This window comes from Salmo salar, chromosome 06 (assembly GCF_965601325.2).
Source record: "Salmo salar chromosome 06, fSalSal1, whole genome shotgun sequence".
Classification (NCBI taxonomy): domain Eukaryota; kingdom Metazoa; phylum Chordata; class Actinopteri; order Salmoniformes; family Salmonidae; genus Salmo; species Salmo salar.
The window spans coordinates 5,447,767-5,462,016 of record NC_138296.1 but is presented as its reverse complement, the minus strand read 5'-3'; the positions used below and the strand labels follow the sequence as shown (position 1 = coordinate 5,462,016).

Genomic DNA, 14,250 nt, shown 5'->3' with positions numbered 1-14,250 from the left:
GTTGAGGTCCCTGACCATTCCCAGACCTACATCCACACAATCTTCACGTCATAGGCCATGTTGGAGAGCATTAACTTATTTAGGATGGAAGGTGACAGGTACTTCAGTGGGTGATATTAACTATCAGGGACTGATTTAGACCTGGGACATCAGGTGGGTGATATTAACTATCAGGTAGGACTGATTTAGACCTGGGACATCAGGTGGGTGATATTAACTATCAGGTAGGACTGATTTAGACCTGGGACATCAGGTGGGTGATATTAACTATCAGGTAGGACTGATTTAGACCTGGGACATCAGGTGGGTGATATTAACTATCAGGTAGAACAGATTTCCCCAAAAGCTTCATTCTTCTTCTGCATCTTCAAACTGGTCGGCCGTGGTGGTATGCTCCCCGTGGCGCCCCCAGAGGACAGGAGGGGTATGGTGCACAGAGGGGGTGTAGTGGTAGTGTACCTGGACTGGCCAGGGAGAGGGCACACGGCTAGGGTGGGACTGGGAGGGATGGACAACACCTGGGCTCAACAGGTCCTCTGGGGCTACAGGGAGAGGTGAGGAGAGCGAGGGAGGGGGGGAACGGTGAAGGGAAGAGTGTGAGGTGGAGGAAAGAGCGAGGGAAGGAGAGGTGGAGGAAAGAGGGGGGTGGAGGGAAGAGGGGGTTGGTGGAGGGAAGTGGGGAGAGGTGGAGGGAAGGGGGGTGGTGGAGGGAAGGGGGGAGAGGTGGAGGGAAGAGGGGGGGTGGAGGGAAGAGGGGGGGTGCAGTAGTTATGTGTCGGGGGGCTAGGGTCAGTCTGTTACATCTGGAGTATTTCTCTTGTCTTATCCGGTGTCCTGTGTGAATTTAAATATGCTCTCTCTAATTCTCTCTTTCTCTCTTTCTTTCTTTCTCTCGGAGGACCTGAGCCCTAGGACCATGCCTCAGGACTACCTGGCATGATGACTCCTTGCTGTCCCCAGTCCACCTGGCCGTGCTGCTGCTCCAGTTTCAACTGTTCTGCCTGCGGCTATGGAACCCTGACCTGTTCACCGGACGTGCTTGTTGCACCCTCGACAACTACTATGATTATTTGACCATGCTGGTCATTTATGAACATTTTAACATCTTGACCATGTTCTGTTATAATATCCACCCGGCACAGCCAGAAGAGGACTGGCCACCCCTCATAGCCTGGTTCCTCTCTAGGTTTCTTCCTAGGTTTTTGGCCTTTCTAGGGAGTTTTTCCTAGGGAGTTTTTCTTAGCCACCGTGCTTTTTTCACATGCATTGCTTGCTGTTTGGGGTTTTAGGCTGGGTTTCTGTACAGCACTTTGAGATATCAGCTGATGTACGAAGGGCTATATAAATAAATTTGATTTGATTTGAGGGAAGAGGGGGGGGGTGGAGGGAAGGGGGGAGAGGTGGAGGGAAGAGGGGGGTGGAGGGAAGAGGGGGGGTGGAGGGAAGGTGGGAGAGGTGGAGGGAAGAGGGGGGTGGAGGGAAGAGGGGGGGTGGAGGGAAGGGGGGAGAGGTGGAGGGAAGAGGGGGGGTGGAGGGAAGAGGGGGGGTGGAGGGAAGAGGGGGGGTTGGAGGGAAGAGGGGGGGTGGAGGGAAGAGGGGGGGTGGAGGGAAGAGGGGGGGGTGGAGGGAAGAGGGGGGGTGGAGGGAAGAGGGGAGAGGGGGAGGGAAGGGGGGAGAGAAGGACAGGTTGAGAGAAGAGAGAGGTGTTTTTATGTTTCAAGTGATTTCCTTCATATCCCAAATAACAAAACTTGTACCTAACTGGGAGAAAGTGTGTGTAACATCCTCACCATAAAATAGTCTGCTGTTGTTAATCTCTGCTTCCCAGTCCTCCTCCTCTTCTTCAGAGACCACCAGCTGATTCTGGGACCTGGTAACCCCCCTCCTCTCCTCCTCTTCGTCATTCTCTATCTCCAGGTTACCATCATCTTCACCCTCCTTGTAGATAAAGATTGGGTAGCATGCCAAAGTTCTGAAGAGCACCATGGGCATGGCCTTGGAACACACACACACACACACACACACACACACACACGCACACGCACGCTAATCCAGTAGCAGATGCTTGCGTACTGAATAGTGGCCTGAAGTTATGTCTAAAACAATACAGCTGGACAGTGAGCCATACAGGCACATGGTTTGGTTCGTTAGCAAGCCATGTTAGCTAGCTAAGTTAGTCCGCTAAAATCACTTGACCAATTCTAGATATAGTTTACACTCAATGCATGTCAACCTGTGAAAATCAATTAAGTGCAGAGAAAAGTAGTGTGATGATTGTATCTATATGATTCAAATCTAGGATAAGATATTAACTTGTCGTTACCAGTTAGCGCCAGCTAGCTACTCTCTTCACCATTAAAAGTTGTATGTTGTGATTTACTGCTGGCCGCCGACGCGATCATTATAATCCTGTTGGAATAGTGCCGCCAGCGACACGACGTGGTTATGGATGGCATTACAACAGCCATGCTAATGACTCTGATATCCAGCAGGGGGGCCAACAGACATGTTAATGACTCTGATATCCAGCAGGGGGGCCAACAGACATGTTAATGACTCTGATATCCAGCAGGGGGGCCAACAGACATGTTAATGACTCTGATATCCAGCAGGGGGGCCAACAGGCATGTTAATGACTCTGATATCCAGCAGGGGGGGCCAACAGACATGTTAATGACTCTGATATCCAGCAGGGGGGCCAACAGACATGTTAATGACTCTGATATCCAGCAGGGGGGCCAACAGACATGTTAATGACTCTGATATCCAGCAGGGGGGCCAACAGGCATGTTAATGACTCTGATATCCAGCAGGGGGGCCAACAGACATGTTAATGACTCTGATATCCAGCAGGGGGGGCCAACAGACATGTTAATGACTCTGATATCCAGCAGGGGGGCCAACAGACATGTTAATGACTCTGATATCCAGCAGGGGGGCCAACAGACATGTTAATGACTCTGATATCCAGCAGGGGGGCCAACAGCCATGTGTTTCTCAGTAAAACAATTGAGTGACAGTTTATTTAGGGTGTGCAGGGAAGACCTACATTCCCCCAATTGGCAGCGGAATTTGACCCGCAAGTTCAGAGATTTTATTTTATTTATTTAATATTGTTGGACATAAAAGACTGCAAAAACACCAGCAAATCAGCTCCAAGCGACTTTATATTTGGAAATCTGTTCCAAAGTATTACCACGCATAATATGTGATCCAATACAAACGGAAACAAGATATGAAATGATTATGTTTTAGTCATGTACAATACCCGTTTGGGCTTCTTCCGACCCGTCTGAATCTAGTTGATGATCCCTGGCCAACATTGATATAAAAATGTAATAATATGTAAACACTGCCTATGAGTTTTATAGGAACTAATTCTCTGCTGATTTATGAATGAGACAAAGTACACTCAAAATGTACATTACTTGTTAAGTACCACATTTCCAACATCATACATTTAGCACCCAACTCATAACATGTAACATTCATAAAAATAGGCCTACATTTCACTTAAATAATAAAATAGGCCTACATTTCACTTAAATAATAAAATAGGTCTACATTTCACTTTAATAAAATAGGCCTACATTTCACTTTAATAAAATAGGCCTACATTTCACTTAAATAAGACATTGGAAATTGGTAAAGTGTAATATAAAACACTACAGCCACTCAGTCCTTGGTCATGCCAAAGCAAATTCATTTTATTTACATTTTCAAGTTTGTACAACATCCTATAAGTCACTGTCAGACCAACAGTACATGAGCAGAACAACATCAGTGATCTTTAGCGTGAGGTGAACACATCACGATATGTCTATCGAAAGACTGACGGGCCTGTTCAAATACCTCACAGATGCATCCTTCCTCCCTCCAAGTCATCACTGATCTGACCATGTTAGACAGGTGTAAACATGATGGCAAACATGCATTCACTTATCCAATCCCTTCCTAATCAGTGATTATATTACCTCAAGGAGAAGATGATGGTAGGATGCATTGTTAAAGTACTCAAACGGGGCCTGAGATTCACAGTATTAAACCATGGGACTTTTCAAGCCTTGGCTGTTTTCAGTCACACAGAATTAGAATGATTCTATGATTCTAATTCCCTAGTTCCAGACTCAGCCTGTTGATGTTGTTTATCAGTCCAGGGTGGTCATCCTATAGTAAATACAGTCGCTACGACAACGTCATTAACATGTGCTATACATTTCCAGGTCACACAGAACATCACCTCTAGGATAGAACTCCTTTTTTAAACTCTATAAAATACTAGTTATTAGGTTGGATGAGTCAGTGGCACATCAATACAAACTAACTACATTCTGTAGAAACTTTACAATGTATGAAAAATGCTCCGGCGACGTGTTGGAAAGCAAACTGATATAAAAAGCTCACTCACGATGACCAACGGACAAACTAAAAAAACATGACTAGAAAAATAACCTCAATCTAATGGTGACACCTCGTTGCTCATTTACAAAAGGCACAAAGAAAAACTAGAAACTGAATAAGACATGAGAGAACATGAGAAATCATGAGAGAACATGAGAAACCATGAGAGAACATGAGAAACCATGAGAGAACATGAAGAAACTATGAGAGAACATGAGAAACCATGAGAGAACATGAGAAACCATGAGAGAACATGAGAAACCATGAGAGAACATGAGAAACCATGAGAGAACATGAGAAACCATGAGAGAACATGAAGAAACTATGAGAGAACATGAGAAACCATGAGAGAACATGAGAAACCATGAGAGAACATGAGAAACCATGAGAGAACATGAGAAACCATGAGAGAACATGAAGAAACTATGAGAGAACATGAGAAACCATGAGAGAACATGAGAAACCATGAGAGAACATGAGAAACCATGAGAGAACATGAGAAACCATGAAAACACCATGAGAAAACTGCTCATTAGTACAATTTGTGCAACGAAGCAAAACTAGTGTTAGTGTGACATCACACTGACTGTCTACACAGATTCTTCTTTAGAGACACAATCAGTTATTAACGAGGTGAAATCAATGACCTGAAGTCCTGGCTATCTATCCATCTACAGTACAGTGAATTCAACAAGCTACTGTGGTGTGTGTGTGTGTGGGTGGCACAGTACAATCATGACATACACAGAAAAGAGCTCTCTCAATCTATAGGTATTACAGAACCTATACACTCTATATATGAGCTGGCCCCACCCTCTTACATACACCCTAGATCCAGGGATTATCGTCATGGCGATTCATTGATTATAGTGACTACCATGTTGTTCTCGATAATGGACAGATCTCACCCCCAATGCTCTGACATCTCCTTACCCTCATTCCAGTCTGATCAAAAGACCGACCACAACCTTTATCATCTTATAGATCTGTATGAAAAATAAACATTTAACCTTTATAGACATTGTCCTAACAACTCATGACACTTATTCTCTTAGAGGCAAATCCTAACTTCCATTTACGTAACATTTTCACCTCGTCTCCCATTGACATCAAGGCATGACTGAGTGAACAGTTTGACTTGAGTGGAAAGTTAGGTTTGTCCCCTAAATAACTACCACATTGATACCTCTTGTTGGCCTTTTTCAAGTCCAGGGTGGGTCGTGTTCACTAGGGCACACGGTAGCAAAACGTTTTGCGACGGAAAACAAAAACATTTGTTCTTATTGGACAAGTTCAGGTAGTACTTGTACCATTCGACTCAGTTTGAAAACAATGTATCCCTATTGAACAGGACCCTATGTTTTCAGTGTAGAATTACATGAGGACCGTAATACAATGTGTTTCCCTACTACGCTCATCTAGTGCTTCTACAGCAACACGTAAGTCCGTGCACGGAGGTTATACATTACTATACAGCACAACAAGCTGGTTATACTCCTAGTAGTACCTACACTGTCCATGCATCCCTAATGGCACCCTAATCCCTATGGGTCCTGGTCCAAAGTAGTGCACTATAAAGAGAATCGGGTGTCATTGGGTCTGGTCCAAAGTAGTGCACTATAAAGAGAATAGGGTGTCATTGGGTCTGGTCCAAAGTAGTGCACTATAAAGAGAATAGGGTGTCATTGGGCCCTGGTCCAAAGTAGTGCACTATAAAGGGAATAGGGTGTCATTGTTTATTATACTTTGTTCACTTTGCATCGTTAAGCCTATAAACAACGCTATGACACCAGTACGACGCCTGTCTTAAATGCTTATGACAGGTCATGACACTTCATAACAAGTTATAACCTTCACGCCCAGAGAGTAACTGGGTCATAGAATCAGAAGTTTAACCTTCACGCCCAGAGAGTAACTGGGTCATAGAATCAGAAGTTTAACCTTCACGCCCAGAGAGTAACTGGGTCATAGAATCAGAAGTTTAACCTTCACGCCCAGAGAGTAACTGGGTCATAGAATCAGAAGTTTAACCTTCACGCCCAGAGAGTAACTGGGTCATAGAATCAGAAGTTTAACCTTCACGACCAGAGAGTAACTGGGTCATAGAATCAGAAGTTTAACCTTCACGCCCAGAGAGTAACTGGGTCATAGAATCAGAAGTTTAACCTTCACGACCAGAGAGTAACTGGGTCATAGAATCAGAAGTTTAACCTTCACGACCAGAGAGTAACTGGGTCATAGAATCAGAAGTTTAACCTTCACGCCCAGAGAGTAACTGGGTCATAGAATCAGAAGTTTAACCTTCACGCCCAGAGAGTAACTGGGTCATAGAATCAGAAGTTTAACCTTCACGCCCAGAGAGTAACTGGGTCATAGAATCAGAAGTTTAAACTTCACGACCAGAGAGTAACTGGGTCATAGAATCAGAAGTTTAACCTTCACGACCAGAGAGTAACTGGGTCATAGAATCAGAAGTTTAACCTTCACGCCCAGAGAGTAACTGGGTCATAGAATCAGAAGTTTAACCTTCACGACCAGAGAGTAACTGGGTCATAGAATCAGAAGTTTAACCTTCACGCCCAGAGAGTAACTGGGTCATAGAATCAGAAGTTTAACCTTCACGACCAGAGAGTAACTGGGTCATAGAATCAGAAGTTTAACCTTCACGACCAGAGAGTAACTGGGTCATAGAATCAGAAGTTTAACCTTCACGACCAGAGAGTAACTGGGTCATAGAATCAGAAGTTTAACCTTCACGCCCAGAGAGTAACTGGGTCATAGAATCAGAAGTTTAACCTTCACGACCAGAGAGTAACTGGGTCATAGAATCAGAAGTTTAACCTTCACGACCAGAGAGTAACTGGGTCATAGAATCAGAAGTTTAACCTTCACGACCAGAGGAATCAGTGTGGAGATTAAACTTGGGGTGAGTCTCCTTCATTTCCTTTCCTTGATTTGCACTGATCAAAGAAGACAGGACAGGTGAAATGAAATATCTGAGTCGAGCAGCTTTCACCTATCCTATCACTGAAGATGAAAGAGAAGACAAGAAGAGGAAGTGACTATTGAGACACACCCTTGGTCCCTGTTGCACACCTCACTGTTGACTGGTACTGTATCCTGGCATCAAACATCAGAACAGCCCCAATAGGGCCAACGACTCCATCTCTACCAAGCTATCAGATCTTAAATTCCTTTCCTTAACCTACCCACACTATCTGTTACTTCCTCATCCGCTCACCTACGACCTTTACCCACTTTTGAATGTGATTGAACAGCTCAGTTAGCCAATCAGAAGTGGTGCTCTGTTTGCAAATATTCCCATTGTTGAATCAGTAATAAATGATTACATCATTCGAGGCTAATGGACAGTCATACTGGAGCTAGTGAACCCAGAGGGAGTGTGTCTGCATAACTTAGAATAATTCTCATCCTCCTCATCATCATAATAAAGTGAACACCATGATAATACTACTAGTCTCCAGATAGCTACTCCAACACAACATCATCCAGGTAGAGTCATTCAATACCACCGTTTCTTTTCTTGGCAACATAACAACAGTTAATCATTGGTGGGATAGATAAAGGAGGCGGGACATCTAACAGTTGATTGACAGATAGACGGCGAGTTTCAGCTGTAAACCACAGACAGCTGTCAGTTGTTTTAAGTTCTGTCCCATCCCCAGGCGTGGAAGTGTGTGTGTGAGAGTGTGTGTGTGAGAGTGTGTGTTTAACTGTTACTCTTGATCTCCAGGATTGAGGGGTTGTGGTCCAGAATGGCCAGGATGATTTTATCCATATACTGTCTCAGACGAAGGTTTACACATTCCTGTTCCTTCAGAGCATCTACCAACTAGAGGAGAGGAGGGAGGAGGACAACAGGAGGGAGAGGGAGGGAGAGGGGAGAGGGAGGGTAGGAAGGGGGAGAGGGAGGGAGAGGGGAGAGGGAGGGTAGGAAGGGGCAGAGGGAGGGAAAGGGGAGAGGGAGGGAGAGGGAGGGAGAGGGGAGAGGGAGGGAGAGGGAGGGAAAGGGGAGAGGGAGGGTAGGAAGGGGGAGAGGGAGGGAGAGGGGAGGGGGAGGGAGAGGGAGGGAAAGGGGAGAGGGAGGGTAGGAAGGGGGAGAGGGAGGGAGAGGGGAGAGGGAGGGAGAGGGAGGGAAAGGGGAGAGGGAGGGTAGGAAGGGGGAGAGGGAGGGAGAGGGGAGAGGGAGGGTAGGAAGGGGGAGAGGGAGGGAAAGGGGAGGGAGAGGGAGGGAGAGGGAGGGAGGGAAAGGGGAGAGGGAGGGTAGGAAGGGGGAGAGGGAAGTTAGGAAGGGGGAGAGGGAGGGTAGGAAGGGGGAGAGGGAGGGTAGGAAGGGGGAGAGGGAAGGTAGGAAGGGGGAGAGGGAGGGTAGGAAGGGGGAGAGGGAGGGTAGGAAGGGGGAGAGGGAGGGTAGGAAGGGGGAGAGGGAGAGCGAGAACGAGAGAGAATGTCAATCAAAAGAGAGATTTTTTCAAACAAATAAAATGACATTTGACACAAAGTGACAAACATGAGCCTGTAGCTAAACTGTCCCCTCTCCTGCTGATTTCTGTATGTCACTCCACCCTACCCCACTCTACTCTACCCCACTCCACCCTACCCCTCTCTACCCTACCCCACTCTACTCTACCCCACTCCACCCTACCCCAACCTACCCCACTCCACCCTACTCCCACTCCACCCCACCCTACCCCACTCTACCCCACCCCACTCTACCCCACCCCACTCTACTCTACCCCACTCCACCCTACCCCACTCTACTCTACCCCACTCCACCCTACCCCTCTCTACCCTACCCCACTCTACTCTACCCCACTCCACCCTACCCCAACCTACCCCACTCCACCCTACTCCCACTCCACCCCACCCTACCCCACTCTACCCCACCCCACTCTACTCTACCCCACTCCACCCTACCCCACTCTACTCTACCCCACTCCACCCTACCCCACCCCACTCTACTCTACCCCACTCCACCCTACCCCACCCCACTCTACCCCACTCCACCCTACCCCACCCCACTCTACTCTACCCCACTCCACCCTACCCCACCCCACTCTACTCTACCCCACTCCACCCTACCCCACTCTACCCCACTCCACCCTACCCCACCCCACTCTACCCCACTCCACCCTACCCCACCCCACTCTACTCTACCCCACTCCACCCTACCCCACCCCACTCTACCCCACTCCACCCTACCCCACCCCACTCTACCCCACTCCACCCTACCCCACCCCACTCTACTCTACCCCACTCCACTCTACCCCACTCTACCCTAACCCACCCCACTCCACTCTACCCCACTCTACCCCACTCCACTCTACCCCACTCTACCCTACACCTCTCTACCCTACCCCACTCCACTCTACCCCACTTTACCCCACCCCACTCTACCCCACCCCACTCCACAGTCAGATCCTCTCACCTCGTCCCTAGAAGCGTTGTCTATCTCAGCAGCCAGTGACTGGGCCTTGGTGTGGCAGGCAAACAGGTTCTTAGCTTCATACAGACTCAGACTGAGGATCTGACTGTTCAGGTCATCGTTCTGGTCCCGCAGCTTAAAGTTCTCCTGTAGAGAGAGAGGGAGGGAGGGAAGAGGGTGGAGAGAGGGAGGGAGGAAGGGGGGAAGGAAGAGGGTAGAGAAAGAGGGATTGAGGAAGGAGGGAAGAGGGTAGAGAGAGAGGGAGGGTGGAGAGAGAGGGAGGGAGGGGGGGAAGGAAGAGGGTGGAGAGAGAGGGAGGGGGGAAGGAAGAGGGTGGAGAGGGAGAGGGAGGGGGGGAAGGAAGAGGGTGGAGAGGGAGAGGGAGGGGGGGAAGGAAGAGGGTGGAGAGAGAGGGAGGGAGGAAGGAGGGTAGAGAGAGAGGAGGAGGAAAGAGGGTGGCGAGAGGGAGGGAGGAAGGAGGGTAGAGAGAGAGGAGGAGGAAAGAGGGTGGCGAGAGGGAGGGAGGAAGGAGGGTAGAGAGAGAGGAGGAGGAAAGAGGGTGGCGAGAGGGAGGGAGGAAGGAGGGTAGAGAGAGGAGGAGGAAAGAGGGTGGCGAGAGGGAGGGAGGAAGGAGGGTAGAGAGAGAGGAGGAGGAAAGAGGGTGGCGAGAGGGAGGGAGGAAGGAGGGTAGAGAGAGAGGAGGAGGAAAGAGGGTGGCGAGAGGGAGGGAGGAAGGAGGGTAGAGAGAGAGGAGGAGGAAAGAGGGTGGCGAGAGGGAGGGAGGAAGGAGGGTAGAGAGAGAGGAGGAGGAAAGAGGGTGGCGAGAGGGAGGGAGGAAGGAGGGTAGAGAGAGAGGAGGAGGAAAGAGGGAAGAGGGAGAGGGAGGGGGGAAGGAAGAGGGTGGAGAGAGAGGAAGGGAGGAAGGAGGGTAGAGAGAGAGAAGGAGGGAAGAGGGAGAGGAAGGAGAAAGAGGAGTTAGAATATAAACTCTGAGAAACTGTTTCTAATATTGAACACCTTCCTAATATTGAGTTTCACCACCTTTTTTGCCCTCAGAACAGCCTCAATTCATCAGGACATGGACTCTACAAAGTGTTGAAAGCGTTCCACAGGGATGCTGGCCCATGTTGACTCCAATACACACAGGAAACTGTTGAGCGTGAAAAACCCAGCAGCATTGCAGTTCTTGACACAAACCGGTGCATCTGTGTGTGTGTGAGTGTGTGTGCCTCACCTGTTTGAGTCTCTTGACCTCATGCTCCATCTCTATTTCCTCACCTGTTTGAGTCTCTTGACCTCATGCTCCATCTCTATTTCCTCACCTGTTTGAGTCTCTTGACCTCATGCTCCATCTCTATTTCCTCACCTGTTTGAGTCTCTTGACCTCATGCTCCATCTCTATTTCCTCACCTGTTTGAGTCTCTTGACCTCATGCTCCATCTCTATTTCCTCACCTGTTTGAGTCTCTTGACCTCATGCTCCATCTCTATTTCCTCACCTGTTTGAGTCTCTTGACCTCATGCTCCATCTCTATTTCCTCACCTGTTTGAGTCTCTTGACCTCATGCTCCATCTCTATTTCCTCACCTGTTTGAGCCTCTTGACCTCATGCTCCATCTCTATTTCCTCACCTGTTTGAGTCTCTTGACCTCATGCTCCATCTCTATTTCCTCACCTGTTTGAGTCTCTTGACCTCATGCTCCATCTCTATTTCCTCACCTGTTTGAGTCTCTTGACCTCATGCTCCATCTCTATTTCCTCACCTGTTTGAGTCTCTTGACCTCATGCTCCATCTCTATTTCCTCACCTGTTTGAGTCTCTTGACCTCATGCTCCATCTCTATTTCCTCACCTGTTTGAGTCTCTTGACCTCATGCTCCATCTCTATTTCCCGTGTCTTGGCGTTGTATTCTGATAGCCCCGCCCCCTGCCCCGCCTCTGAACCCAGTTTAAACAGCTGCAGGTGCTCCAACTCCCGACGCAGGTCCTCTATCAACTACAGAGATGGAGGGAGGGGGAGAGATGGAGGGGGAGAGAGAGGGAAGGACAGAGGGAGGGAGGGATGGATGGAGGGGGAGAGATGGCGGGGGAGAGATGGAGAGATGAGGGGGAGAGAGGGAGGGGGGGAGAGAGGGAGGGACGGAGGGACAGAGAGGGAGGGACAGAGGGAGAGAGGGGGACAGAGGGAGAGAGGGGGACAGAGGGACAGAGGGAGAGAGGGAGAGAGGGGGACAGAGGGACAGAGGGAGAGAGGGACAGAGGGACAGAGGGAGAGAGGGGGACAGAGGGAGAGAGGGGGACAGAGGGACAGAGGGAGAGAGGGAGAGAGGGGGACAGAGGGAGAGAGAGGGACAGAGGGAGAGAGGGGGACAGAGGGAGAGAGGGACAGAGGGACAGAGGGAGAGAGGGACAGAGGGACAGAGGGAGAGAGGGGGACAGAGGGAGAGAGGGACAGAGGGACAGAGGGAGAGAGGGGGACAGAGGGAGAGAGGGACAGAGGGACAGAGGGAGAGAGGGACAGAGGGAGAGAGGGACAGAGGGACAGAGGGAGAGAGGGACAGAGGGACAGAGGGAGAGAGGGACAGAGGGAGAGAGGGAGAGAGGGGGACAGAGGGACAGAGGGACAGAGGGAGAGAGGGGGACAGAGGGAGAGAGGGGGACAGAGGGAGAGAGGGACAGAGGGACAGAGGGAGAGAGGGAGAGAGGGGGACAGAGGGAGAGAGGGGGACAGAGGGAGAGAGGGACAGAGGGACAGAGGGAGAGAGGGGGACAGAGGGAGAGAGGGGGACAGAGGGAGAGAGGGACAGAGGGACAGAGGGACAGAGGGAGAGAGGGAGAGAGGGACAGAGGGAGAGAGGGAGAGAGGGACAGAGGGACAGAGGGAGAGAGGGGGACAGAGGGAGAGAGGGACAGAGGGAGAGAGGGAGAGAGGGAGAGAGGGAGAGAGAGGGAGAGAGAGGGACAGAGGGAGAGAGGGGGACAGAGGGAGAGAGGGACAGAGGGACAGAGGGAGAGAGGGAGAGAGGGACAGAGGGAGAGAGGGGGACAGAGGGAGAGAGGGACAGAGGGACAGAGGGAGAGAGGGACAGAGGGACAGAGGGACAGAGGGACAGAGGGAGAGAGAGAGAGAGTTTGTCTGTCACTTCAATGTAGTTTCCTAGGTGGTCAGAAGTTAAAATATAGAAGTTGGTGAATTTGGTCACAAAAGCAGTTGAGTGCAATAGGAACAAATGGAGGAAATTATATTGTGTGTCCGTACCTCTTGCATGGCCTCTCTCTCCTTCTGGAATTCATGTCTGTTCTGCCACAGCTTGTCCATCATCTTCCTGTAGAGGTCCATCTCATCCTTCAGCCTCAGACTGGTGTCCTCTAACCGGTCTGTCATACGCTGCTTCTCCTGAGAGAGGGAGACGGGAGAGAGAGAGGGAGACGGGAGAGAGAGAGGGAGACGGGAGAGAGAGAGGGAGACGGGAGAGAGAGAGGGAGACGGGAAGAGAGGGAGACGGGAGAGAGAGAGGGAGACGGGAGAGAGAGGGAGACGGGAGAGAGAGGGAGACGGGAGAGAGGGAGACGGGAGAGAGACGGGAGAGAGAGAGGGAGACGGGGGAGAGAGAGGGAGACGGGGGAGAGAGGGAGACGGGGGAGAGAGGGAGACGGGGGAGAGAGGGAGACGGGGGAGAGAGGGAGATGGGGAGAGAGGGAGACGGGAGAGAGAGGGAGACGGGAGAGAGATGGGAGAGAGAGGGAGACGGGAGAGAGAGGGAGACGGGAGAGAGAGGGAGACGGGAGAGAGAGGGAGACGTGAGAGAGAGGGAGACGTGAGAGAGAGAGAGACGGGAGAGAGAGGGAGACGGGAGAGAGAGAGAGACGGGAGAGAGAGAGACGGGGGAGAGAGAGAGGGAGACGGGAGAGAGAGAGGGAGACGGGAGAGAGAGAGGGAGACGGGAGAGAGAGAGAGATGGGAGAGAGAGAGAGATGGGAGAGAGAGGGAGATGGGAGAGAGAGGGAGATGGGGGAGAGAGGGAGATGGGAGAGAGAGGGAGAGTTATCCATTGATAGACAGGCAGGCAGGCAGACAGCCAGACATACTTTATGACCACCCACCTGGTCTAGTTTCTCAGTCTGAGACTTCAGTTTACAAACGTTCAGTTTCATCTCTCCATTCTCCTCCTCCATCTGCTGAACTCTATAGAGAAAACAGTTAGCCAAACATCTACCATTTCTATTACCAATTTACAGCTGTTCCTGGACGTTACTAAGGTGGTGTCCCTGTGCGTTACTAAGGTGGTGTTCCTGTGCGTTACTAAAGGTGTTCCTGTGCGTTACTAAAGGTGTTCCTGTGCGTTACTAAGGTGTTCCTGTGCGTTACTAAGGTGGTGATCCTGTGCGTTACTAAGGTGGTGAT

The 14,250-nt window shown here is 50.0% G+C and overlaps 1 protein-coding gene across 4 annotated transcripts in view; it reads right to left on the bottom strand.

Annotated features, from left to right (window-relative positions):
• Positions 1-3,679: 3,679 nt before the first annotated feature.
• The window catches only part of LOC106606268 (rab11 family-interacting protein 4A), a 103,255-nt gene continuing 92,684 nt past the window's right edge, over positions 3,680-14,250 (bottom strand). For 3 of the 4 annotated variants that reach the window (XM_045719616.2, XM_045719618.2, XM_045719617.2), the window contains 5 exons: positions 13,950-14,031; positions 13,105-13,242; positions 11,698-11,841; positions 9,851-9,994; positions 3,680-8,254 (listed from right to left, as the gene is read on the bottom strand). In XM_045719616.2, coding sequence (XP_045575572.1) covers positions 8,132-8,254; positions 9,851-9,994; positions 11,698-11,841; positions 13,105-13,242; positions 13,950-14,031 — 631 coding nt within the window. In that variant the 3' untranslated portion in view covers positions 3,680-8,131. Of the gene's footprint in view, positions 8,255-9,850; positions 9,995-11,081; positions 11,842-13,104; positions 13,243-13,949; positions 14,032-14,250 lie in introns of all 4 variants that reach the window. The other variant, XR_006770106.2, reaches the window with a different exon arrangement.